Here is a 27,500-nt window from a genome sequence, read left to right on the forward strand (position 1 = left end):
CTCTCTCTCTCTCTCTCTCTCTCTCTCTCTCTCTCTCTCTCTCTCTTTCTCTCTCTCTCTCTCTCTCTCTCTCTCTCTCTCTCTCTCTCTCTCTCTCTCTCTCTCTCTCTCTCTCTCTCTCTGTCCCTCCGTTCCTGGCTGTCATTGCTCTCTCTTCCGGTGTCTGTCTTTGGGCGCTTCCTCTGCTTACTTCTGGGAAGCTCTCTGGCTGATTGCCGTATCGATGGGCCTCCCCGCGTTTTAACTTTACTGATGAATATAGCTTGACATACAGCCAATGAGAAAGTAACATAGGCCATGCAAAGCATATGATGAGGTCATGAACATAAATGCAAATGTAATGATTCTGATTTGAATCTGAATCTAATCATGATTTGAATGGTTCAAATGACACAATGTATCAACATTGGCAAATAAGAACCAACATGTTCCCCAGCTAATCCGTCTATGGCATAAAACATCGTGAGTATGTAAGGTTATGAATAGGAGGAGGGCTGTTGTCCCTCTCAGTGTACCGTTTTTATTCCAGCCAAGGATTCTCTCGCTCCATTCACAAAGCGAGGAATTCTCCTGGTTGGTTCCTTGGTGGTGTTGTTCATAAACAGCCCTTCTCCTTCTCTTACTGGGCAACATATAAACACTCTGCAGGCTCTTATCAGTCCAATCATCATTACAGTTCCTCACTGTCACCACAGGAAGCGCTTTAAGTCCAGCTCATTAACCTGCCCACTCTCAATTGTGTGTGTGTGTGTGTGTGTGTGTGTGTGTGTGTGTGTGTGTGTGTGTGTGTGTGTGTGTGTGTGTGTGTGTGTGTGTGTGTGTGTGTGTGTGCGTGTGTGTGTGTTCAACTCTATATTTTTTTTATTTCAGACCAGGGATCTGTCGCTGAATTCAAGTCAGTTACTTGGTGAGAGTACATTTATTCATACTGCATTCTGTGATCTGCTTCTCTCTTCTTCTCTCTCTCAGCCTCTGTCTCTCTCTCTCTCTCTCTCTGTCCCTCCCTCAATCTCCCTCTAGAGATGGTCCTACCTCCTCTAACTAATCACCATGGCAACCTGGTAATCCCTGAACAGAAAAATTCTGACGATGACACATACACAAATGCACACAAATACACACACACACACACACACACACACACACACACACACACACACACACACACACACACACACACACACACACACACACACACACACACACACACACACACACACACACACACACACACACACATACTGTTGGTATGCACACCCTTGCAACAACATGAAGACAAAAGGCAGATAGTGCAGAGGCCCCACAGAGCACCTCCCAGTGAATGCTCTCCTATGCATTCTGATGTGTAGCAGAATCATCTGATCAACAGCTAAACATGGTGAGGATATAAGCTCTCCTATGCATTCAGCAGGCCATTTGATTCATGATATGGACAGTATTATATATTGTCATTGGTAAAAAAAAAGGTTATGTAAGAAGTCACCTTTCTTGTACTGTATGCATATTGGATGCATGCATGTGTAAGTGCATGTTTGTAAAGGCCTCCATGTGAGAATAAAAAAAAAAAGAGTGTGTGAGCCACGCAGGTCCATATATGCAAGTGTGTTTAGCTAATTGATTTCACACTCAGGTCAGTGAGTCAACAGAGAGGGAAAAGCCCCTCACATACAACTCTACATTCCATTCAGGTTCTGTACTGCTGTGGCTCCAAAAATACGGCCCTCTATTCTATTTTAAACATTTATTTTTGAATTAATTATAAATTGAGACGTTAATAAACCAGACTGAATACACGGCGTTCCTCATGAATGCAGCCCAGAGCATGGTTGTTTTGAGTTTAATCCATTTTTCTGTCAATATCCAGTCAACAGTTATATCCTACCTTCATCACACAGAAACATTTGATGTAAAGTAGGGCCATCCATTCACAATATGTGATGTGCTTTAATCCTAAAAGTTCTCTAATATTGCATATATAATGATAAGACCTCTGGTCTCCACTGAAATATTAAAATGTGCCACTATGTGGATGACTATCAGACCACCATCAGGCCATCAACATATAGAACATTACTGTTGACAGCCTGAGGTTTTCAGGATGGTTCACTAGATTAATTGCGATGTCTGATGAATGAATAAACACCCTAAATTGGGTCTTTTGCTGTTGATTGCGTTGAAGGTATATGAAAATTAAAAAGTCTGTTTTGATTATAGTAGTATTGTTTGTACTGTTACATTAGTCTGCTCTTCATTTGAATAGGATTCAAGCTTTTTGAATGAGGTTCAAACACTAATCAAAAACCAAAAAATGATACACGCTATCAAGTGCATTTATCATCACAAACAATAGGAAGCCCGTCCTCAGTGTTAGACATATATACTAGGAAGTGGTTTGTTCTAGTAGGAAGTGGTTTGTTCTAGTAGGAAGTGGTATGTACTAGGAAGTGGTGTGTACTAGGAAGTGTTGTGTATGAGTAGGAAGTGGTATGTACTAGTAGGAAGTGGTATGTACTAGGAAGTGGAGACCATTAAAGTAGCGTTGGCAATTTCAGAAATACCATCCCCTCCAAATTCAAGTTAAACTGAATCAATAGAATCAAAAAATGCAGGGACAAGAATGGTTACTGATTCTTTCCAAGGATTGAAATCCTATTTTATATACGATGTTGACACTGTGACCACACAAATGGACCTCATCAGTGCACAATGAGGATATGTCTCCAAGTTAAAACCATCTGCAGAGTGATGTCATGCTTCCAGTCAGCATAAACGAGGGACGAAGGAAACACATTTCACTTGATCAATAATAAACATTCATAACGTGCATTTTCACCAAAAATAACATAGAACATAACTCTGAAACGTTTAAAGGACGGATTTGTGTGCATTGCTGTTTACTGCAATCATATATTTAATAATACAACATGTATTTTATACAGTACACTGATTGCTCTGCCGGGTCTCAGTAGGGATTGCCGGTAAAAGACAAAGGTTATGTGAATTATGAACACATTCCATGCGGTTTGTATGGTGATTCTGGGTTCATCGCTGGTATGCCAGCGTTAATTTGAATGGGTATTTTCTGATGGGGAGATGTGTATGTTTATCAATTTGTACCCATTGTCCTTTATTGTCTGGCTTTGCATACATATGTAAAAAAAGAAGGAAGGAGTAAATAGTGTGTGTGTGTGTGTGTGTGTGTGTGTGTGTGTGTGTGTGTGTGTGTGTGTGTGTGTGTATATATACACACAAATATATATATATATATATATATATTAGGGCTGTCAGTTAAACGCGTTATTAATGGCGTTAACGCAAACCAATTTTAACGGCGTTAATTTTTAATTTTTTTCTTTGGCTCAAAACAAAGAAGCAGTAGCCTGACTACTATGTTCAATGTAGTTTGTTTGTACATTCATCGTTTAATTGCACTATAGGCTTTTTTTTTGCATAGTCCTGTTTTGATCAGTATATGCCAATGTTGTTATCAATAAAAAAACATTTGCACAAGGCAAGCCGTTGCACTTCTCCATGTTGATAAGAGCATTAAAATGAGAACAATTAATGGGACAAAGAAATCAAGGGATATTTAGCATAGAAAAAAGATTTGCGATTAATAGTGACTTAACTATGACATTAATATGATTAATCACGATTAAATATTTGAATCGCTTGACAGCACTAATATAAATATATATACATATATATATATGATTAATGAGGCCTGGTGACAGGGTAGTGCAGGGTCATGTGCTCTGCTCCTGTGAAAGGCAGTCTATGTGTGCAGTAGTGGTGCACAACTTCTGGGATGCTGGCGAACACACAGCTGCTCTGGTCCAGGGTGTAGCCCAGGCCCTTGCTGCTCTTAGTCTGAGCCACGATGATATGCACACAGCTCTGGCTGGTCCTGACAGGGAAGAGCACAGTCCGGTTACCATAACGATCATGTATAATGTCCAGTTGCTATAACGAGGATGTATAGTATCCGGTATCCATAATGATGATGCATAATGTACGGTTGCTATAACGAAGATGCTTAGTGTCCGGTTAACATAACGATGATGCATAATGTCCGGTTACTATAACGATGATGCATAGTGTCCGGTTGCTATAACGATGATGCATAGTGTCCGGTTGCTATAACGATGATGTATAGTGTCCGGTTACCATACAAGGATGCATAGTGTCCGGTTACTATATCGATGGTGTCCGGTTAACATAACGATGATGCATAATGTTCGGTTGCCATAACGATGATGCATAATGTCCGGTTACCATAACGATGATGAATAGTGTCAGGTTACCATAACGAGGATGCATAGTGTCCGGTTACCATAACGATGTTACTATAACAATGATGCCTAGTGTCAGGTTACCATACTGATGTTACTATAACGATGATGCATAGTGTCCGGTTGCTATAACGATGATGCATAGTGTCCGGTTACCATTAATGATGATGCATAGTGTCTGGTTTCTATGACGATGTGCATTCATTATATGAGAGATCAGACTAAATATTGGAAGACATAATGATTACAGTTGTTGACCTTAATGTTAATTGTACACAGTGAACATGTGTGTGTATGTGTGTGTATAATAGGGATTATCATATGCTATACAGTCAATGCCCATGTGCATTCACAGCACAGCCCGGACACTCACACAAACACATTGGCCATGCCCCACATATTCACACACACATGCATCTGTTTACAACACCACAGGCACACACACACACACACTCACTCACTTCAGAGCGATGGAGTATTTGCTGGTGCCTGATTCGCTGTCCCTCACAAGGAAGCTGGCCTCCTTGCAACGCTGCAGCTGAGCCTCTGCCTGCTGGCGACTCACACTGCCATGGTACCAGCTGAGGGAGCGAGGGAGGGAGAGACACAGACACAGAAGGAGAAGGAGAAAGGGGGCAGAGAGAGGGAGAGATGACGCCACATACACAGTACAGTGATATATGGAGGAACGTCAAATATAATTGTAATAATGGCTGATGGCTGAGGAAGACACAAAGGGTGGGAGGAGGAGAGTGTGTGTTTGTGTGCATGGAAGTGTGAGTGTGTGTTTGAGTGACGTGTGTGTGTGTGTGTGTGTGTGTGTGTGTGTGTGTGTGTGTGTGTGTGTGTGTGTGTGTGTGTGTGTGTGTGTGTGTGTGTGTGTGTGTGTGTGTGTGTGTGTGTGTGTGTGTGTGTGTGGGTGTTGACTTGTGGGGACGGAGAAGAAGAATCCCAGCCAACATAAATCAAGTTAAGCCGAGCAGATGGTGATTTTGCAGGATGAACAAGGTAACAATGTCAAAGGTGAGTGTGAGATTAGTGGGGCGGGAGCACAGGAAAGAGACGAGATGGACACACAATCAAAGGAAAAAGATGGATGCAGCCGTATAGTGTGTGTGTGTGTGTGTATGTGGGGGAGGGGGGGCTGGCTGGACACAAGGCAGTGGTGACAATGGCTTGAGGCGAGAGCCAATTCTACACTAGTAGAATGACGTCCCCCTTCCAAAGGGATATTTATTCACACTGGATGGGGGAACACATACTACCATGCTAGCTACTCTCTTCTGCGACATGCCTATAAGCATGGTCATGCCTGTAAAAGGAAAACCTTTTAAGGCCATCCGACACCCAACGACTCACCTCTGCTTCTCCAAGGGCAGGGTGGGGTCCACCTTGGCCACGTCTCCATCCAGGGGGCCAGCGGCAGGGGCAGAGGTGGGAGAGGGGGGGCAGAGTTTGGTGGTGGGGGAGGAAGAGCACGAGAAAGGCGAAGGTTTGAGAGTGGAGAACGAGGGAGAGGGGGGCGAGAGAGGGGAGAGTTTGAGGATGGGGGAGGAGGGGAAGGAAGGGGAAGACGGGGACGAGGGGGAGGACAGGGAGGTGGAGACCAGGCTCTTGTGGTTCCAGGTCTTCTGTCTCAGGGTGTGCTGCGGCTGCTGCTGCTGGAGCTGCTGGAGCTGCTGGCGACAGGGGGTGGAGCCACCCTCCCTGCCAAGAGAACAGTCCCCCGCCTCAAACTGGGCTGGAGGAAAAGAAGGAGACAATAAGGGGACATGATAATAATAAATAATAATGTTCCAGAAGGCATGACCGTCTAGCCCCCCCATTTCCCTTATCTTCAGTCCATTGTGATAATACTGTAAATGCACATTGTGTTTATCTCGTTGTATCTGTCTGACCACACCAAAACCCTTGACCATGAACTAGTTTGTAGATATAAAAATTCATATAAAATGAAATGAATGGGTACGTCAGACATAGTGCAGTGTTTAGATTATGAGGAAACCATTCAAGGGCAGTCTGTTCTTTGAGCATTTGATTGATCTGATATTATCCCTTCTGCTGAAGTCCCAAGACAACATCATCGCAATGCAGTTGTAAGAAGTAGTAGAGTAAAGTATTTCATAGAAGAGGCAGGTGAGGGATCATCTGAAACAATGTCCCTAGCTCTAGGCTCGGGGAGACACAATGGGGTATGTAACTGAGTGCAAAGATTCCTGGCTCTCTGTTCCACTCCCACTGTGTGCGTGTGTGTGTGTGTTTGTATGTGTGAGTGTGAGTTTGAGAGAGTGTGAGTGTATGTGTGTGTGTGTGTGTGTGTGTGTGTGTGTGTGTGTGTGTGCATGCGTGCGCACACGTGCGTGTGTGTGTGTGTGTGTTGTGTGTGTGTGTGTGTGTGTGTGTGTGTGTGTGTGTGTGTGTGTGTGTGTGTGTGTGTGTGTGTGTGTGTGCGTGCGTGCGTGCGTGCGTGCGTGCGTGCGTGCGTGCGTGCGTGCGTGTGTGTGTGTGTGTGTGTGTACCTGACAGGGCCCTGACGATGTCCTCTTTCCTCCACTCCCAGGGCAGCTCATACTCCCCTGGGGGACGCACGTCGGACTCGGGCCGGGTGACGGGGATCCACACCCCCTCGCTGTCGCCCGCGGGCCCTCCCTCGTAGGGCGTGTCATAAATGTTGAGGGGCGGGGGCTTGCCGTCCTCCCCCCTCCCCTCCACATGGCCCCCCTGGCCGCGGTCCAGCAGCACACACACCTTCAGCATGTCCTTGGAGCCGCGTCGGCGCACTTCTGAGACAACAATCACGCAACAAAGCTCAGAACTTTATTTCTTGCTATGGGTGAAGTTTTAATAATGGGTCAAATTTTAATCATCACATAAATTGTTGAGAATTGCACAGTCGACCATTTAAAAGGATAGAGGTTATGCGTGCTGGGTAAGAGTGGTGCTTTTAATGATTCACTGTTATTCCTTTTGATTTGACACATTAAAGATCCTCTCTAGTCTAGTGTGCTTCCTGCTTTCTATAAAACCTTGCGCCACACGAAAAAATAATTAGTCCTCATAAAATGGTATTCATTGCACAGCATCAGCAGAGACAGGTCGCCCTCCCTCAGACATCACCATGCACTGATTTAACGTTAGCTTGAGAACCATTCTCAAAGCATTAGGAAAAGGTTGAAATGCAAACTGGGTGCAGTGGGGGTGGGGGGGGCGGGATATTGTGTTTGTTATTACAAGTATGCAAGTATACATTGTGGAGTGCTACAGGATTTGTTGCTGTCCACCAGGTAGTCTATGTGTCTGCTCTATTGTGTGGCTAAACAATGGAGCAATGTGGAGAAAGGTCAACATGGCCCCTGATTGGCTGACTGACAAGGCTACTTCCTGGCTGCCGAGAATGATTGGGTGATGCCAGGGGCACCCGGGTTTGTTATGAGGCTGAGTGAGGGGTTTTCACATAAGGGCGGTTAATTATAACGGTGTGTGTGTGTGTGTGTTTGTTTGTGTGTGCTTAATGTTTGTGTGTGCATACGTAGGTGTGTGTGTGTGTGTGTGTGTGTGTGTGTGTGTGTGTGTGTGTGTGTGTGTGTGTGTGTGTGTGTGTGTGTGTGTGTGTGTGTGTGTGTGCGTGCGTGCGTGCGTGCGTGCGTGCGTGTGTGTGTGTGTGTGTGTGTTTGTTTTTCAGTGCGTACGTGTTTTCGTGTGTATTAGGGGGAGGGGGAGCATGGGGCCAACTTCCTATCAAGAGAATGGGGCAAAGGAAACACAGGCAGGAGACAGGAAGCTGGAAGTTGGAAGTTGGAAGAGGAAGCTGCACCCATTGTCACTGCACAACACAGTTTCCTTAGCAACCATTAGTGGGAAGGGAAATCAGGGGAGACAGTGTGAGACTGGGGGTCTGCCGCTGTGGCTTCCCTCCTGCCTCCCTTTAAATGAAATCCTCTGGGGCCAGGTCATAACCACAAGCTACATGTTGGGGAATGGGAATAAAAGTGTTCTGGGATCAAGCCTAAATATGTGCAGGCATGAGTGAAACATGTAACTCTGTCATTTTACATACTAATTCTTTACATTGTGTGCATACTTGATCACAAGATGTGTTTTGGAAGTGAACACGGGATTTGTCCACTGTGAGAGCAGCTTACAATTTAAAGAAAGAAGAAAGACATAGAGGAAGACACAGAGAAAGACACAGAGAAATAAACAGAGAAAGACACAGAGAAAGACACAGAGAAAGAAACAGAGAAAGACACAGAGAAAGACACAAAGAAAGATTCCATGTGTCACCCCCTTGTGTGCAGTGCAAGTGTGAGCACGACGCATAGCCAGCAGCTCTGGGTAGAGGCGGTGAGCCGTCTCACCTGTGATGATGACCTGGGCATCATAGGGCTCCATGTAGCCGTCGTTCCCCCCGGCCCTCTCTGCCTCCCTCTGCTCCTTGGTCTTCTCTGCATCAAACGGGTCGGCGTAGTCCTCCAAGATGATCAGCTGTGATAAGGAGAGCAACTGTCAGCAACGACAATGATGTATAGCCACCCAGCCGCCCAAGATCTGCCTGGAGGAGACAATGGGACAGGGACAGAGCTGTGTGTGTGTGCGTGTGTGTGTGTGTGTGTGTGTGTGTGTGTGTGTGTGTGTGTGTGTGTGTGTGTCTGTGTGTGTCCGTGTTTCTGTGTGTTAGCGTCCGTGACAGCAAAGAATGGATGGTAAACTTGAGGTAACGCTTGCAATGGGGTCAGCTTATTGTCTGTGTGTGTTGGATCTCATACAATGTACAGAAACTGCGTTGTATTCTTTTGAGAGCAGGGAAACATGAGCCCTGTTTATGAGTTCAAAAAACAGCACAATAGATTGCTCTTATAAAAGCCTGATATCAAAAGATGAGGCAAAAATATATTCAACCAAACGGTACCAAAACTTTATTTTAGCCTACTTTAAAATTAAATTGTAATTCTGTTCAACTCACCATTGTAGATTTATTGTCGGGCTTTTCTTTGTCGTTTTCCGGTAGCTTTTTTTCCTTCTTGGCGGTGACTTTCGGGTTCTTGTCCTGTTTGTCAACTTTGATCATTCTACTAATGTAAGCGTGCGCAAAGTTGGTGGTGGAGGTCCTGGGTTGGCGGTTCTCATCTGGCCCCCCGGCGTCAACTTTTGAATTCTTCCGAAGAGTATCCCACACTGACCCCGTAGGACCGCTGCTGTTGCGCCCTAGTTCAACAGCAGAATTCTTACGGTTTCTTCCCACCAATAAACTCCCGACTCCTCCAACACCTCCATCCTTGCGTGGGAGTCCCTTCAGACTGTCTCGGGAAAACGCCGATTTAGAGCGAGGTTGTGGGCCAGACTCGGAGGCAGAACGAACGCGTTCGTTTCCGTTCTTAAGGTTTATGGGGAAATCTTTGAACCATTTGGCCATGACTGAAATGTTGGCCCAACCCGACTTTGCGCAGGTAATTTAATCCTCAAGTAATGATATACAGTGTGTACGGGCCCTATAATCAGACGTTAACAAATGTTCAGCCTAAATTTAATTTAGTAACACTTACTGTTTTCAGAAATCACCAGCACCCATTTTACTCGCGGGTACTTTACGCGCGGCCTTTCCGTTCCCACTGTGACTCTGAGCTCTTGGTGGGACGTCGTGCACCCTTTCTCCCTAACCAGGCATACAATTATCACAGCGACGGCTCCTGCTGCTACATGGACCTCATAGACCAGTTCCCTTTATGTTTGGTCTACTTGGCACCCAACAGGTACAACTATCCAAGGAGTTTGAAAAGTAGCCTTCGGAGAGCGTAAACTCGGAAGAATTGAAAGTTTTTCTTTGAAATTACTGGAGATCCCATTCCCGGAGTGTGAGAGAGTGCGTTGATTGTTCTAACGACAAAAGCGAATTGTCATGTGTTGAAGAAAGTTGTATCAAGAGCAGGATGTCAGGATATTTGGGAGTGGTCATATGCACTGGGCGGGTATTGTAGCCTACTGTAGTTATGCCCACAGGGAGATTTAAACTGCTGTGAAGACGTTGGGCTATGACAATTTGATTTGATGCATTAAATTATATAATGTATATTTTACGTCTCGTATTGGGAGGAATCTGGTATACTGCTATGCTGTCCTATTGAAAATGATGTATCTGCAGTTGAGGATATGAACATTTGTTCTGCTGATATCTAGGTAACGTCCTCTACCCTATATGAATATTTTTAGGCTTGCAATCTGAAATTATTAACTAATATCTAAATGAGACGATTATGTTGCTGCTCTGACGCGAGATATTTGCGCCATCTACAGGAAAATGCCAGTTACTACATAGCAACAGTCGACTTGATTGTGACTGCTGACTTTAAAAGGACATCAAGGTTATTTATTACAAGTAAAACAAAAATTCTTGCATGTATTTGAAATGTAGTTCTTGAAGTCTTCCAAAAAACTTCAGCAAACGTAACTATATCATTCGTTGACTGACATGCGAGCCTCACCAATCCTCACAGAGGGTGCACTTTAGGCAGCGCCCATGGCGACACGCAGAACCAATCAGCGTGCCGTGTCGGGCGGCGCTGGGCGGGGCGGCGTGCCAGAGGACAAAGGTAACAGGTTGCTCCCGTCCCATGATGAACTTGTGTGGCTGGTTTGATATGAGGGTGTTGCTGTTTCAACGCTGTTGATTAATTTTGATGGCTCCACGATCCATAACTGAGCTGTTTTGAAGTATTTCGGTACCAGTGGAGTAACAAATCAAAGCCAGCCCAAGCGACCACTGAAGGATTCTCACAACATGAGGTATGTTTGGTAACTTTTGGTGCCAGACTGCTGAGACCAGACGCAGGCCAGCCTGCAGACTTGTCAGTGCTACGCGATCCGCTCCTCTCGCTGCAGCGCTTATTTGTCTCAATGCACTTTAATACTGTTCAATCGTTGTCTTTATCCCCCGTGCTGATTACTTTACATATACGTGTTGAGGTTGGTTTCCCTACATTTTGATTAACTATAGATTGGGTCTCTCCTCAGACAACAGGTCTCGTTCGTTTGTAGGACGGGTCCTGCCCCCGGACTGTGTATTATATTAATGTGTTTATTTGTCAACGAGAGGGATTTATATGAGTTACCCACGGAGAAGTATTCAATTTAGATTAAGGATTATTTTGTTTCGGTTAAATGTGCTGATGCACTTACTCTAAACTATTCAGGACTACCCCGGGCTGTACAATAGTTATAGAAAGTAACAAGACGTAACGTTAGTGTGTGGCCTACTAGGACCGATTATTTAGTGGAATATCCTCATTGCAAATGTGACTGAGTGGAAACAAGTGCACGAAGTAGGATTGGAACTGGGATGGCCATACTTGAGCGCTCCTTATGTTTGGTATTGATGTAACACTAACTGAGTGTTACACTTATCCCACTGTGGCCATTCAGGGAGGGAATAATGGTGCTGCTTGTCTTAATGGGAAAGAGGAGCAGTAACTTGTTTGGAAACCTTAATGAACAGTGAGGAACAGCGAAGGGATCTGCTCAAAGCCAGGAATGCAATGTGAAAAGAGCCATAGGTAAGCCTATGTTAAGTTTTTATGTTAGTGTAATTATATTTGTTTTGGCTCAGTGATACTCAAAAAAAGAATCATTGCTGCCATGACACATACATTGCGGTTGCTGTCGCGTCTTCTAATCTTAGTCGTTTTCGATCCCAGAGTTGACTTAAATAAGTTTACTGTCAGTAAATTGAACTATAGAGAACGATTAAAATGGAGCAAATTATCGTAAGGTGACTGTGAGGTGTGAACCACAGATACCTGCATGAACTGCAGCATCTAACTTGGATAACAAGTGATGCAGGAGTTGCAAAAAAATAAATCCTTACTAACAACAAGTTATAGTAAACCGTTGGCTTGTCCCTGCTGTCTCCTGTCAGGTAAGAATTGCCTGGTTGGGAATATACTTGATGAAAAAGTGTTTTGCCTGGTTTGGTATTGAAGCAGGATGTGTATTTAAGCAAGACATAGCGAAACATGTACAGTCAGACCAGACTGAGAAGGGTGTGCTGAAGAGTGGAGATGCTTGTAAAATAGAAGCTCATGGTAGAAGGGAATTATAGAGGCTGTAGACAGACTGTGACGGAGGTCTGTAGGTTATGGTTATTAGCAGAATGGTTGTGGTAAATGAGGGTGCACATTCTCAAAATTGCTGCCCTGGTTCTCTGCCCCACATCTCTGGAACAATGGGATGGGTCTGCCCCATTCCACGCCCATCAGGTCCCTGACCTTTTTACTCATCTGATGCCATGACAATGACACAATTACCATTAGAGGAGGGGTCATGTGTGTGTAATGGAACGATTGTTTGAAAGTAACAACATTTTGACTAGTCCCATGTGATTGTAAATGCGTATCAATCTGAAATGATTTCCCACTGCATAGTAAGCTATTTCGGTTTTACATCATGTCTTCTTAAAATGTTGATAGATGTCATTAGGGCCTTTAAGCCATCTGACCCTGCTTTGGTATCTGCCCCTTGCTACCATCCGTGTGCCTGTGTCCCTGGTTTACCTTAAGAAACCATGCTGTTTAGATCCACACTTCCGCCCTTATCTTCTGACCCTTTCTCTCATGGAATGCCCTTGCTAATCGCACTGGAGTGTGTGACGTAAACACTTGACCTGCAAACTTCATGGCCAAATGAACAAACTGGGTGAGTGGTTCCTCTACAGCTCCCATAGGACCTCAGATCATTAGGGCTCTTCAGGATGACGTCTTTGTCCCCTTAAACTGACCGTAAACACCCACACAAACAGAATAGGCTTTGTTAAAAGTAATCCATTCAGCAAAACCTTTCATACGTAATCAGTTATTTCATAAATGGCACACACCTTAACCTTATTTACTTTGTTTTATTGTGTTTTTCCTCGATGTCCAGCCGATAGCCTTAATATATGCTCTTCCCTCCAATATGACCTTTTCCTCTGCTTCATAAGGCTAGAATCTGCTAGATCAATGATGAAGATGGTTGTGCAAGCACAAAGCGATCTGCAACAGTGTTTGAAACCTATTTTTCATCTGTGGTCCGGAGCGTCAGCATTGGTTATTCTGAAACAAATAACGTAAACGCCCGTTCCATTGGGAATTCACCAGCTATTTGGCAGGGGACATCGATGACGGATACAAAGCCTGACCTTGGTAATTTGACCTGATAAGAGACATGTTGGCTGTTTTATTCTTACTATCTCCACCCCCATTTCTTCTCTCTCTCGTGCTCTCTCGCTCTGGCAATGGCTCTGGCTATCGTTCTCGCTCTGTATTTGGAAGAGGTGGAGGAATCAGGGAGAAGTTTTTGCAGGAGGTGTTCAGCTGTAGTAGTGGAGATGCAGTACTTTTCTAGTCACGTATACATCATTATGCAACAATCAGATCAGAGTGAAGATAATAAGTATAAGGAGGGAGTGGATTGAAGGGTGTGTCACTTAATGGATCTCCAAGGTGTTCTGTAACCTACATTGGAGGATATGCCCGCTGCTGAACCAGAACTCAAACTCCAGGATGAAAGGGGGGGTTAACATGATGTGGGGTTGGGCAGCGGAGTTGTTCACATGCAGGGAGACTGGTATTATCGGTTGAGGATTGGCTGGCTTACTCACTGGTGTGCGTGAGTGTTTAAGAGGTAAAATGTGGGTGTGTGTGGTTTCGGGTTAATCACTGGCGGAGTATGCACACCGAGGACAAAGTCCATGCGGGCAGCTGAGAGCCAGAAACTGAGTAGAACCATGCCCTGATCTGTTTGTTGAAAGTGTACGATGTGGCTCCCAGTGGTGGGGAGGTTTGGCCTCATCCAGACCCATGGTTATTATAAATTGTATGTATTGTATTATTGTTGTAATCATCTGATCCTTTACTGAATGCACCGAATCATCCAAACTGTTTTCTGTATTGTAAGCAAGCTGATGAGGTTATAGGCCTTAAAGGTTTGGTTGTGGCCAGTCTTTCAAACACAGGAAGGTTGATAGTGGATCATCTTTTATATAATCCCTTGATTATAAACTTAAGAAAATATGAATAACACATCATTGACTTCAGTATTGGTGTGTGTCATTGATCTGAACTTGGTGATGATTTCGACCCATACACACATTGATAATGGGAATATAGTTTCAACCCTGTTAATCACTGCTACCAAAAGCATTAGCAATGTATTGGGGTCACACTTAATGTTTCGGCAGATTAATACCACAACTTTACTCCTTGTCTACTGTTTCCCGTTAACCTCAGCATGAGCACGTCCTCTGGTGGCCCGACCCCCTTGGACCACGGGGTCCAGATCCGCTTCATCAAGGACCTCCAGGACGCCCGTGGTGGCGGGGTCCCGGGCCCCCAGCCTCGGACCAAGCCCCGTCCTGCCTCCAAATATGGGGTGGCGGTGAGGGTGCAGGGGATCGCCGGCCTGCCCTACGTGGTCCTAAAGGACGGAGGGGAGAAGGGGGACTCGTACGGCGTGCAGCTGAAGACGCACTACCCCCCCGGCTACGGCAGCCTCCCGCGGCGCAGGGAGAAGGCGGAGGTGGGGGAGCAGGGGGGGGAGGTCATGTACGGAGGAGGCGGAGGCGGAGGAGGAGGGGCGCTACGCAGGGCCCAGTCACATGGCTCGCTGCTGGACCGGGACGGGGAGGAGCCGGGAGGAGGCGAGGAGTTCCAGCTCAGGCGGCCCCCGGGGGACGGGAGGTCGGGGAGCTATGGCAACCTTGATGGAGGGCTGGTCGTCGGGAGGGAGAGAGAGGGTGCCAGGGGAGGGGCCGTCAGAGAGGCGGACCAGAACGGGCGTTATCAGAACGGCTCCCTCGATGGAACAAGGGGGGTCCAGGTCAGGCCCAACCCCCCTCCTCCTGCTCCTCCTCCTCAAACCACGCAGCTCAACTCTGGCCAAAGACGGATCACCCCCGTCAACAGACTGATCAACAGGTTTGATGGCCGAGGAGGAGGAGGAGGAGGAGGAGGAGGAGGAGGAGGTGCTGGTGCTGGTGGAGCCGAGCAACAAAGGGTCTACTCTCCACGACCGGAAGACCCCAGAGAGGCCTCCCCTGTGCTCACCCCCAATCCCTACTCCTCCAGGCCCTCCTCCACCGACAGCAGCCTGGGACGGAACCAGAGCTCTGCCTCCAGTGGGCCTCATCAGTGGTCTCCAACTGGGAGAGCAGTAGCTGTGGACAACAACAACAGCGCTCCCATCCATAACTCGGAGAAACACGTAAGAGAACCTTCTGGTTTTAGCGGGGAATCAATGAGTTGAATCGTTTCTGTTCTTAAAATATGAATCTAATGCCGTTGCAACGTGACATGAGTATCATTACACACTGAGGTCTCTGTCTGAAGGTGACCCCTGACCTTTTATTGGACCAGGGTCAGGTGGTGAACGAGGAAGAGGAACAGCTCATGCAGACCCTGTACAGCATCCTGAGAGACGGGTAAGGACCGCGTTCCACATTCCCTTACCTCTTCTGCAGGGGTTCCTAGATTCACCCTTGTGTGATCAATAAGTCATTAACGCTCAGATGACTGTAACTGATCCCTGTGCGGTTGTCTTCCCCCCTCTCACTCTCTCTCTTAGAACCAGTGAGAGTGAGGTTGCCATCAGGCAGAAAGTCCAGGTCATATTTCAGAAGGTCCAGAGCCTCAGGGTACATGCGTGTTCCCATCTCTCAGAGCTCACCACAGAACTAACTGTAACTGTGGTAGCTGTTCTATGCTAATGAGTTATGCTTTCCCCCTGTGGTTGGCGGCACCAGTCCAGGGACGGGTCCGGTGCGGAGTGGAGGAAAGAGAAGCGGGAGCTGGAGAGGATCCTGGGCGACCTGCAGGCCGCTCTGAAGGAGGAGAGGAGGGTAGGTGGAGCCCCGTGGGTAGGGATGCACAGGGTTTGATTTTCATCAAACCCTGTGCACTCCACACAGCGCTCCCAGTCCTTACCTCCTGGTTGAGTTTCTCTTTTGCTTTCTCCTGCTGCTGCTGCTGCGGGGCATCCTGCAGCTGGAGTGGAGCCAACACCTCCTCCTCCCGCTCCCCGACCCTTAAAATGATGAAGGCTGTTTTCTCCTAGATAAAACACACTTTGTTTTAGGTCTCTTCGGGTTGTGTGAATGAACCCTGAGCAGAATGAACGACATGAGGTGAATTTAGCGGCTACTGATCTAGTGTCCTTTGACTTTAACCGCTAATTTTGTAGGATTTTGACTTAAGAGACTAAAGGTTGTTTTAAAATGCCTCCGATAAATCCCAGTGGTCTTACGGCCAGAGGTTCTCAAACACACAGACATCTTAACACTAATCTTATCTCCTTCATAATGACCCATTATACACTGGGTTAAGGAAGTCTTAACCTCTAATGCCTCCATAAGAACTTAATCCCGAAAGTTTATTTTCTCGCCAGACCTCTGCATGCTTGCCGGCACATAACGCAATCCCACATCGCTTAGGCCTTTTGTATAATGGTGATAAAAAAAAAAAGATATAAACTATAGATAATATAATACTCAAGAACTGTTTATGTATTATGCTATGCATTTATTCATGTGTGTGTGTGTGTGTGTGTGTGTGTGTGTGTGTGTGTGTGTGTGTGTGTGTGTGTGTGTGTGTGTGTGTGTGTGTGTGTGTGTGTGTGTGTGTGTGTGTGTGTGTGTGTGTGTGTGTGTGTGTGTGTGTGCAGGGCTCCAGTGGCAGGCCGGACCCTGCTCTCCGAGAGCAGCTAGAGTCGTCCCTGGACGAGAACATCCAGCTCCAGGAGATGCTTGGTCGGAAGAACAAGGAGTTCCACCAAACACAGTCTGAGTGAGGACCTTGAAACGCACACAACATACAGTCGAAGTATGTCCAAGGAGTCGGGACTCAAAATGTCACCACTCTCAAAGCAATACAAACGATGAATTAACTTTGCTTGCCTGAGTTATTATTATTTATTTTTGTTAAGGATTTCTAAGAGGGCAATCAATGCTAGATGCCAATGCCAGCATCATTAAACAACACTTGTTCTGAGCTCTAAACACATGCTCTCCGAAGCAGTTTTGGAATGTAGTCTTTGATTCGGTGTTCTTGGGTAACTCTACTCGAGGGAGGGCACAGGGTTCCCAAATACCAAAGCTATCACACTGCTGGACACTCACCCCATGTTCATCCCAACCAGCCGTTACTGAGCCACTTCACCAACCCCAATACAGTGCGCAGTGTTTGTGGTTTAAGGAGTTTCCCTGTGTCGCTCCAACAGGCTGATTCAGCTTCGCATGGAGAGGGAGAACGCAGAGACACGGGTCAGGGATGTGGAGGACCAGCTGGCTGGGCTCCAGGACGAGCTGAGGGAGAGCAGCAGGACGGTACAGACACTCACAGGCACTGAGGAACACACAGACCCACACTGCTAGTGTCCACTTGCATTAACCAGGCATTGATGAGTTGGCAGCGTGAGCAGCACATGTCTGGAGGGTCTGGGTAAAGGGGTTTGGGTTAAAGAGGTCTGGGTAAAGGGGTCTGGGTAAAGGGGTCTGGGGTTAAAGGGGTCTGGGGTTAAAGGGGTCTGGGGTTAAAGGGGTCTGGTTAAAGGGGTCTGGGGTTAAAGGGGTCTGGTTAAAGGGGTCTGGGTAAAGGGGTCTGGGTAAAGGGATTTGGGTTATAGGGGTCTGGGGTTAAAGGGGTCTGGGTAAAGGGGTCTGGTTAAAGGGGTCTGGGTAAAGGGGTCTGGGTAAAGGGGTCTGGGGTTAAAGGGGTCTGGGGTTAAAGGGGTCTGGGGTTAAAGGGGTCTGGGTTAAGGGGTCTGGGTAAAGGGATTTGGGTTATAGGGGTCTGGGGTTAAAGGGGTCTGGTTAAAGGGGTCTGGTTAAAGGGGTCTGGGGTTAAAGGGGTCTGGGGTTAAAGGGGTCTGGGGTTAAAGGGGTCTGGGTTAAGGGGTCTGGGGTTAAAGGGGTCTGGGTAAAGGGATCTGGGTTAGTGGGTCCTGGTTAAGGGGTCTGGGGTTAAAGGGGTCTGGGTTAAGGGGTCTGGGGTTAAAGGGGTCTGGGGTTAAAGGGGTCTGGGTAAAGGGATCTGGGTTAGTGGGTCCTGGTTAAGGGGTCTGGGGTTAAAGGGGTCTGGGTTAAGGGGTCTGGGGTTAAAGGGGTCTGGGTTAAGGGGTCTGGGGTTAAGGGGTCTGGTTAAAGGGGTCTGGGTAAAGGGGTCTGGGTAAAAGGGGTCTGGGTTAGTGGGTCCTGGTTAAGGGGTCTGGGTTAAAGCGGTCTGGGTTAAGGGATCTGGGTTATGGGTGTCTGGGTTAAAGGGGTCTGGGTTAAACTTGGGTCACTTTGTATTCTTTAAACCTGTCAATCTTCTAATGCAACTATTATCCATCCCAATATACAAATATTTTAACGATTGGCCCTTTCTCAAGGAATAAGACCTGGCCATCCACGAGGCATCCAGGGACTGTTTTACCATAAATCTTGTTGTTCTGCTTATGGCTTTATGAAGTGGAGTTTTATATTACACCCAGTTCTTCTTGGCTGCTTGTCAGACGAGGCAAGCCAAGCAATCACTCTGAGCTCTCATAATGTGTGATTACGTGATAAATGTACACCATCATAGAATAAATAATGAGAGAGGCCGAACCGAAAAGGGGAATCAGACACAACTGACGTGTGTGTGTGTGTGTCCCGCATATCTCTGCCCGTAGGAGTTGGCGGGCTTCCAGGCCCAGCTGGCGGAGGCGTCCCAGCTGAAGCAGCGTCTGGAGGAGGGCCTGCGGCAGCGGGAGAGGGAGCTGACGGCGCTGAAGGGCGTGCTGAAGGACGAGGTGGCCTCGCACGACCGCGACATGGAGAGCCTGCGGGAGCAGTACAGCACCGACATGGAGAAGCTCCGTGGCAGCATGGAGCAGGTGTCCCAGGTACAGAGCTACACGCATGGATATGGATATGGATATGGAAGGCCGAACGGGTCAAAACTTTGCCAAACTGTAAACATATATTCTTTCAAGTCGATTGATCTCGAGAACAGTTCACATCCCATGATCTCCAGGATCTTAAACTGATCAGATTTGCTACTTTCATTAGTGCTTATTTCCCTCGCTCACAAGGAGACCACAGTGTAAACGGTCAGCAATCAGATCTGAGAGAAGACATTTGGGAACTAAGTGAACACAGCCTAACCCCCTCCCCCCCCCCCACACACACACACACACACACACACACACACACACACACACACACACACACACACACACACACACACACACACACACACACACACACACACACACACACACACACACACACACACACCCACCATCAGTCCCAGGCGGGGATCGAGGCGGAGCGGCTGCGGGTCAACTCCTCGGTGCGCTCCCTGCAGCAGCAGCTGGAGGACTGCCGGGACGAGAGCAGCCACTGGATGGAGCAGTTCCACACCACCAAGGATGAGCTGCGCACCACCCGGCAGGAGTGAGTGCAGCCCTCCTCCACCCCTCCATGTGCTCAGGAGTGAGTGCAGCCCTCCTCCACCCCTCCATGTGCTCTCATGGAAAGGGCTCTGGTGTCGGCACTGCAACGGTTGTGTTCTCATACGTTCCCCTGGTTGTATTCTAAGGTTGTTATGATTGATCTGTTCTCTCTCTTTTGTCCTGCCTCTGACGGGTGTGTCTGCCTGTCTGTCAGGGAGTCTCCAGGCAGCCCGCAGCCACCGTGAGAAAGACTAGGGACCAACCCCCTGTGCTGTGTTCACCTTCCAGTGTTGTGCCTAGTCCAGTGATTTCAGTTTTGAGACTGTCCCTCCCCTAACTTAGTTCTGTTTTGTAGAAGACAAACACGGATGATGCGTAGTATGGAGTATGGCTGTCTCGTAGTTGTGTGTGTGCTTTTGTATTTAGATATGATAGTATTGATCCATGTTGATTTGAAAAGATGCAACAACAAAAATAAAACCTACTGACACATCTAACTCAAATCAAGCTCCTGTGATTCAACAAAGCCAAGCACCTTTTAATCGGACGGAGCTTCTCCAGAAGATGCTGTCTTCTGACGTGTGTGTGTGTGTGTGTGTGTGTGTGTGTGTGTGTGTGTGTGTGTGTGTGTGTGTGTGTGTGTGTGTGTGTGTGTGTGTGTGTGTGTGTGTGTGTGTGTGTGTGTGTGCTGGTCCAGACTGCTGAAGGTGCGTCTGGATAAGGAGGAGTTTGAGGAGGAGCTGAAGGAGCTCCAGGGACGGGTGAGCTCCATGAAGCAGCAGATACCTGACCCCAGCCACGCAGAGTCCCTCTCAAAGGTGCCCTCCTCTCACACACCCTACGCCTACAGACACCCTCACCAAGGGGCCCTACTTTAACCCACCTACCCTTAAAGACACCCTCACTGAGGGGCCCTCCTTTGACACATCCTACCTTCTTATATGTATCTCATTCTCAGGTGTTTCAATTAAAATAAGACACATCAAGCTGTAGAAAATGGGGGTAAAGGGTAAATATCCAGTACAGTGGTGGTGAGTCCGCTGAAAGAGACCGAACAAGCAGAGTGTATCAACAGTGGGCATGGCGGTGTCATGGTTATTTAGACCATTTTGGTACAGACTTCTTCAGAGTAACGCTGTTCATTGAAAACCTATGATCATTTGAAGTACTTTGACATACTGTACTTTGTCCTTCTTAAGAAAGTCAGTGTATATATTTCTCCAGGAGCTCTCGAGTTCCCGTTCAAACCTGCTGAAGGTGCAGTCAGAGGTGGAGAAGCACAGGACTGACATGGACAGGAAGGTGATGGAGGTGATTTCCTTGAAAAAGGCCCACCAGGAACAGGAGGCGGAGCTCAAGTATGAGATTGACAGGCTGAAGGAGCAATTGAAGAAGGCCAAAGAGGAGTTCGCCAAGGAACAACAAAGAAGCAAAAAGGTTGGGATGTACGAGACCACCACCACCATTCATGCAATACTAATCATAAAGATATATATTTTTGTTAACAACAAAACTATTTATTCCATTTTGTAACTTATGCCTTTGTGTGTGCTTAGCTTCCAGACCCATCGGTCGTCTCCGAGATGGAGCAGAAGCTCGGGGAGGCCAAAGGGGAGGGGACCCGCCTTCAGGAGAAGCTCTCATTGGTCGAGGCGGAGCTACAATCTACCAAGACCTGCCTTTGCAGAGCGCGGACGGAACTAGCCGATCTCAGAGACTCTGAGAAGGAGCACGAGGAAGCCAGCAAACGCATCAGAGATAAAATCGTACGCCTTGAGGTGAGGACAGAAAAGGACTTAATGCACACATATATAACACGTAATACAAACATAACATGGGCTACTGGGCTAGTGGGCTCCCAGCCCAAGCTACTGGGTTGAACAACCTACCTGTAGGCATACTTTGGTAAGATGCCTACCTGCTCCTTTATGGCATGTTTTCTTAAAGTAAGTAACGCTAGTAATTATAGCAGCAAAAAATACTTGGGTTTATTGATTCAAGCGTTGTAACTTTTTTTTTTGTGTCTCGGTGTGTCGCCATCAGGCGCAAATGCAGAGCAGCACCTCAGAGAGCTCTGAGCTGGAGGTGGCCTTTCACAGCGAGATCAGGGGGCTGAAGTCGGAGCTAGATGAGGCCAAGAGGAAAGCCTCCCGCCTGGGCCAGGAGACCATAGAGCTCCGGCAGAGCCTGGAGGTCCGGGAGAGGGAGAAGGAGGCGCTGGCTCAGTCCCACAGCCAGCTGGAGGAGGCCCGGCTACAGCAGGAGAAGGCTCTAGAGAAACTTCTCAAGGAGGTACGGACTGGAAGCACTGGGAGCACTGTTTATAGCACTGGGAGGGCTGTCTTGAGCTCTCGAGCACTGGGAGGGCTGTCTGGAGCACTGGGAGGGCAGTTTGGAGGGCCGGATTAAATAAATACTTAATATAAAATACCTGGCAAGTAAATCTCTGTGCCTCTCTGCATTCCTCTCTCGTTCTTGTCTCTGTCTCTCGCTCTCCCTCCCTCTGACTCCCTCTGTCAGCATGAGTCGGTGCAGGGCTCGTCCAGAGAGGAGGTGCAGATTCTGCGGGCCCAGCTGGAGGAGCAGCGGGAGAAGACGCGTAAGGAGACTCAGGAGGCCCATCGCCACGGCAACGACGCTCAGGCTGATCTGGAAAGGAGCCAGGCCAGTCTGAGGAGGCTGGAGGAGGAGGTGCTGTTGTGTGCCTTTGTGCACCTGTGTGTTTTTCATTGCTGTTATTAATGTGTTTGTCATTGAAGCTATCTGCTACCAAAATGTTTTTGTTCCTTCTTAGACAAAGTATCATCCACATTGGTCAAAATGTAATCAAATGAAACGAACAGAGGAATTTTGGCTGAGAAATGTGTCCAGATCGTCAAAAGAAACTAGACGAAAGAAGAGACTTTAGGGGAGGTCTTGATTTTTTTTGCATATCTAGCCTTACCATCTTCGTAAGCAATGTTGTAATCAATCGATGCTATCGGAATTAATGACATTAGGAATACATTGCAAATAACGCCGCATGTCTGCCCTTATAATATGAAACCAACAAGACTGGAGTTTAACTGATACACTGCAAAACTGACACGAGACGAAAGTTCAGTGATAAGAAAATAACAAAACAAAATGTTTCACTTGAGTTACATTTGTGTGTATGTGTGTGTCTGTGTCTGTGTCTGTGTCTGTGTGCGCGTGTCTGTGTGCGCGTGTCTGTGTGTGTGTGTGTGTGTGTGTGTGTGTGTGTAGATGTCGCGGCAGAAGAAGGAGCTGCTGCTGGCGTGTGAGGAGCGGGACAACCACCAGCTGGACCGAGAGCTGCTGACCAACAGACTGCGCCACCTGGAGGGAGAGCTAGAGAACAGCAAGAACAGCCACAGCGAGAAGAGCCGCGAGAACCGCCTGCTGGAGGTAATGCTGTCTTACACATTAGGGTCAAATATCATCTGTATTATCAGCCTTTATTCTTTTTGATTATTACTATTGCTGGTATTTATATTTTTTATTTTAATGTTTTAGTTCGTATTTTATAACGTAATTTATATTTTATATTCGTATTTTGAATGGTATATGTTGTTGTTCTCTGCAACAACCTAGACGAGATACAAACTGCTCAAATTTCTTGCAATTATTATTAGTAATAATTGATCGTTTATTCGTCGTATTTAGTCATATTTTCCTAATTGCTGCTGTACTCCTCCCCAACCTCCCCAATCTTGGTCGTTGCTCGTCTGGTTCTGCAGGACAAGATGAAGCGGCTGGAGCTGGAGCTGGAGGAGGAGAAGGGCAACGCCGAGATGCTGATGGACCGGGTCAACCGCAGCCGGGACCAGATCGACACGCTGCGCTCGGAGCTGCTGCAGGAGAGGTCCTCCAAGCAGGACCTGGAGCTGGACAAGACCACCATGGAGAGACACGTACGTACGGGGCTACACTTCAATGGGATCCTCTCAGACGTTTGAAGCTGCACTATGTTAGTTCTGCCATTAGAACCCTTTAGTGAGTTGTAGCTACATTTACAGCTAGATCATTTTATGGGCCCCTGTTTAACTACAAGGTGTGTGTGTGACCAGAGTTAAAAGACATCGCCAAATCTGCCTAGCCCTGTAACTTGGTGACATTCCAAGTGGGAGGTCCAACCTAGATTTAAGATGGATCACACACACCTATTACTAAGATAGGGACCCCTCAAATAATAAAACAATTTATGAAAAACACTATTGAGAAACGTTCTAGTTCAGATATATTTGTATTGTTAATAGTTGCGGTTGAAAAGATAACTACTGCAGGTTTATCTAAGTATTTTCAGTGAATTCAGGACCAGGTCATGTAACTAAGGAGAGGTTAGGGGCGTCTTGCTCAAGGAGGCCTCCAAGTAGGCTGAGGACATCGTTGAACTTCGAAACCAGTAGCTTTCTAATTTGAGCTGAGCTACCTTACCAAGCCTCAACATAACCCTGTTGTCACTGGTGTTGTAATGACTGCCGTCCTCAGATTATGCCTAAACATGATGTCCCTGCTTAATTAATTTGTTGATCTATAATAATGAACATTTGCAATCAACATTGGCCATTTTCAATGACCCATAACAAATGTCAAGCTGTTCCAAGTACTAAACAAAACACAAACACACAGCTGAAGGAGTTGAAGAGCCGCCTGGCGGACATGGAGGGCCAGTCTCGCTCCTCAGCAGGTGTCTCTCAGCTGGAGCTCCAAGTCCAGGAGCTGGAGGAACGTCTACGCAGTGAGGACAGGTGGGCCGCACTACACATCCCACATTACAAAATTAAAGGATCGATTTCCCTTGAAAAAAAGCACATAAGAGAAGTTAGCCTTCAGTGCATTCTGCCAGAAATGCTTTATGAAGTCAGGTGACGTGTGAAGAGCGAGTAGGTAAGGAAGCATCCCGGGCATAGGAAAAACAGCTCGCAGGAAAAGGATGAAAGCTCCCATCCATGAGAGATAAAAAAGACACTAGAGGACATTCCTAAGAAGGCGTGTGCCCAGGTAGTGCTGGCAGCGAAGGAGATGGGTCATAATGGCACCAATGTGATGTATAACTGTGGGTGGCTTGACTAGACTGAGTATAAGAAAAAAGTTAACAGTTCAGCAACGAGGTTAGTTCAAGTGTCTCTTCATTTCAACCAAAAAAGGGAAAACGGAAGGGGGTTGCGTCTAGTCTGTTTGTCCGGAATCCAAGCCTTTGTTGTCTTCCTTCTGTCTGGGTCTGGTTCACTTGTTGGAAATAGAGAGAACCTTTTAGCCAAAGGTGATTTTAAATCAGTAGTTTCAAGGTGATGTTAAGGCAGTCGTTTTAAAGGTGATGTTAAAGCAGTCGTTTTAAACGTGAGCTAAAGCTGTAGTTTTGAAGGGTTGTCTCCCCTTGGTCCCCCCTCTGTTAGAATGTGACCACTCTTCCTCTCTTGGCTCTCGCACAGGGAGAAGAACTCAATGGTGGCGTCCCAGCGTCGCCTTGAGAGAAAACTGAAAGAGCTCAGCATGGCCCAGGACGAGGAGAGACAGCAGCACACGGATCAGAGAGACCAGGTACACACACACACTCGCACTCGCACAATCGCACTGACTAACCCACTCGAGCACACCAAGTCACTCACCCACTCAAGCTTGCAGAGTCACCATGTGAACCCAGGCGCCAAGCCACTACACTAGTTTCTTCATTGATGCGTCTCTCTGTGCACTGAAGCCTGACAGACAGCCATGCAGACGCAACATGCAGGATGAAAAATAAATAAACCCAGGCAGTCAGTGTGAGAGCTCAGCTAATTCCATCCCAATTCTACATCCGCACTTGCCTACCTTTCCATGCAACTCGCCTCTATCTATGCCCTCATTGTGCTCCATAGCTACGCCCCCACTCCCGGGAATTACTTGGAAAAGTCTTGGGATAGGGAAATGCTGTGTGAGTTGTATCATGGTCTCTGGCTAGCGGGCGGTGGGTTGAGTAGGCTGGTTTGCGTTGCAGCTCACCCTGCGGGTGAAAGCCCTGAAGAGGCAGGTGGATGAGGGGGAGACGGAGGTGGAGCGTGTGGACGGGCTGAGGAGGAAGGCCCAGCGGGAGATGGAGGAGCAGCTGGAGCAGAAGGACGCGCTCCAGACCCGCATCAAAGCGCTGGAGACGGAGCTCAAGTCAGTGTGTGTGTGTGTGTGTGTGTGTGTGTGTGTGTGTGTGTGTGTGTGTGTGTGTGTGTGTGTGTGTGTGTGTGTGTGTGTGTGTGTGTGTGTGTGTGTGTGTGTGTGTGTGTGTGTGTGTGTGTGTGTGTGTGTGTGTGTGTGTGTGTGTTTAGATCCAAAGATCAACATTCAATTTAAAACTGAGACAAGCAGGCCACTGTGGATGTCATAGTATAAAAGCAAAACAACCGTCTCCTAGTGCTGAGAAGGCTTCTGTAAACTGTAATTATTTTAATTACCATGGACCAGAACCACACTCGACCATGGTGCCAACAGAGTGTGTCTGTGTGTTTGTCTTATGGTCAACAGGGGGCGCACTTCCATTAAACTTCCTGGAAGTGCAGGGGGACTATGGGAACAGTGTTAAATAGCAAGAGAACTGTTTAAATCAGGTTTATATGTACTTGTAGTAAATTTCATACAGGGCTTCACATCAAAATATAAAACTGGGCAGGTTAAAGGCAGCAACAACAACAAAGCAATGCAGCGTACAAATTAACGAAACATAAAAACGATAAAGCATAGTTATCCCAGCTGAATAAAAGGAGTGCAGCAGGTGCTGACGCTGCATGCTGTGCCGTTTGGGGCATCAGTAGCTCAGGAGGTAGCGCGGGTTGACTGGTATACGGTAGGTTGCTAGTTTGATCCTCTGCTCCTCCCTGCTCCTCCTGGGACAAATCGAGTGTCGAGGTGTCCCTGAGCAAGACGCCTCACCCTAAGTGCTCCAGACGAGCTGGCTGTCACCCCGCGTGGTTATCTCCGTTAGTGTATGAACGTGTGAATGAATGGTTGTAAGTCTATTTGTACAAAAGCGTCAGCAAAATCCCCTAATTGTAAAATGGAAATGTTTGCTACAGGAGGAAGACCCAGGCGGTGAGACGCCAGGCCCTGGATTCCTCCGCCCTCAGCTCGGAGGACGACGATGACGACAGCCTGTACGACCCCTCCGGCATCACCTCCTACCTCACCGAGAGCAACCTGCAGACCAGCTCCTGCTAGCCCCCGCGCCCCCAGGGCAGGGCGCTGGGTCTCTAAGGGGAAACCACAGTGGTATGGGGCGGGGGAGTTTAGGTGGATTGGTCAAGTCTGAAATGAAACGGCTATAGTGTAGTGGCGGGAGGATTGCCCTTGTGTTGAAGCAATGCAGAGATTAGTCCAGGAGAGTGGCTATTAAAAGGCCTCGAGGTGAATTGGAGGAAACGCAGGATGTGGCGGAGCTTTCCTCGGAATATGTGTGTTCGGGGGGAGGGGGTCTTTGGCTGAAGCACTACATTGGGACACTACATGTGGACTTTTGCTACGGAGCCACATTGTGTGTGTGTGATTTCAGTTTGAAAATGAATGCGTTGTGGCCCTTTCTCTTTGGCCTGACACGATGGGTGCACAGATCTGGCCTGCTGTAGTTGTGGATGTCAGCCAGACAACAAGGCAGGGAATGGTGCTGCGGTACATTCTAGGATGAGTTGAGGAAGCTGGGATTTTCAGTGAAAATGACACTGATATAAGTATGCATTCTGTATTTGTGTTATAATACTGAGCCTAATGCCTCATTTGAAATCAGGACTTTGCTCTTGTTCCTTG

General features: G+C 47.2%; 2 protein-coding genes across 3 annotated transcripts in view; one reads left to right on the top strand and one right to left on the bottom strand.

Moving 5' to 3' along the window:
* Positions 1 to 2,621: 2,621 nt before the first annotated feature.
* On the bottom strand, positions 2,622 to 10,206 carry she (Src homology 2 domain containing E). Its single transcript, XM_060053730.1, has 6 exons — positions 9,256 to 10,206; positions 8,651 to 8,777; positions 6,812 to 7,075; positions 5,652 to 6,033; positions 4,754 to 4,873; positions 2,622 to 3,907 (listed from the first exon to the last, which is right to left on the bottom strand). The coding sequence occupies exons 1-6, from the start codon at positions 9,703 to 9,705 to the stop codon at positions 3,715 to 3,717; spliced, it is 1,536 nt and encodes a 511-aa protein (XP_059909713.1). The 5' UTR covers positions 9,706 to 10,206; the 3' UTR covers positions 2,622 to 3,714.
* Positions 10,207 to 10,894: 688 nt separating this feature from the next.
* Positions 10,895 to 27,500, top strand: part of LOC132459309 (cingulin) — a 17,020-nt gene continuing 414 nt past the window's right edge. The window contains exons 1-20 of one of the 2 annotated variants that reach the window (XM_060053733.1): positions 10,895 to 11,072; positions 14,549 to 15,521; positions 15,647 to 15,738; positions 15,882 to 15,951; positions 16,060 to 16,173; positions 16,977 to 17,098; positions 17,532 to 17,637; positions 18,966 to 19,178; positions 19,583 to 19,731; positions 20,428 to 20,548; positions 20,955 to 21,167; positions 21,287 to 21,508; positions 21,774 to 22,022; positions 22,251 to 22,421; positions 22,977 to 23,138; positions 23,471 to 23,644; positions 24,363 to 24,481; positions 25,166 to 25,274; positions 25,711 to 25,874; positions 26,777 to 27,500. The exon at positions 26,777 to 27,500 is cut by the window's right edge and continues 414 nt beyond it. In XM_060053733.1, coding sequence (XP_059909716.1) covers positions 11,068 to 11,072; positions 14,549 to 15,521; positions 15,647 to 15,738; positions 15,882 to 15,951; positions 16,060 to 16,173; positions 16,977 to 17,098; positions 17,532 to 17,637; positions 18,966 to 19,178; positions 19,583 to 19,731; positions 20,428 to 20,548; positions 20,955 to 21,167; positions 21,287 to 21,508; positions 21,774 to 22,022; positions 22,251 to 22,421; positions 22,977 to 23,138; positions 23,471 to 23,644; positions 24,363 to 24,481; positions 25,166 to 25,274; positions 25,711 to 25,874; positions 26,777 to 26,918 — 3,690 coding nt within the window. In that variant the 5' untranslated portion in view covers positions 10,895 to 11,067 and the 3' untranslated portion in view covers positions 26,919 to 27,500. The remainder of the gene's footprint in view (positions 11,073 to 14,548; positions 15,522 to 15,646; positions 15,739 to 15,881; positions 15,952 to 16,059; positions 16,174 to 16,976; positions 17,099 to 17,531; positions 17,638 to 18,965; positions 19,179 to 19,582; positions 19,732 to 20,427; positions 20,549 to 20,954; positions 21,168 to 21,286; positions 21,509 to 21,773; positions 22,023 to 22,250; positions 22,422 to 22,976; positions 23,139 to 23,470; positions 23,645 to 24,362; positions 24,482 to 25,165; positions 25,275 to 25,710; positions 25,875 to 26,776) is intronic. The other variant, XM_060053734.1, reaches the window with a different exon arrangement.

The sequence above is a fragment of the Gadus macrocephalus genome, chromosome 6, assembly GCF_031168955.1.
Source record: "Gadus macrocephalus chromosome 6, ASM3116895v1".
Taxonomy (NCBI): domain Eukaryota; kingdom Metazoa; phylum Chordata; class Actinopteri; order Gadiformes; family Gadidae; genus Gadus; species Gadus macrocephalus.

What these genes read in the sequence shown, in the direction of transcription:
- she (XM_060053730.1), bottom strand. Translation starts at nt 9,705, where the DNA reads ATGGCCAAATGGTTCAAAGATTTCCCCATAAACCTTAAGAACGGAAAC. An exon ending in CCGACAATAAATCTACAATG is followed by an intron (nt 8,778 to 9,255) that starts GTGAGTTGAACA and finishes TCCTTATCACAG; the next exon opens with CTGATCATCTTGGAGGACTA. An exon ending in CTGCCCTTGGAGAAGCAGAG is followed by an intron (nt 4,874 to 5,651) that starts GTGAGTCGTTGG and finishes TCGCTCCCTCAG; the next exon opens with CTGGTACCATGGCAGTGTGA.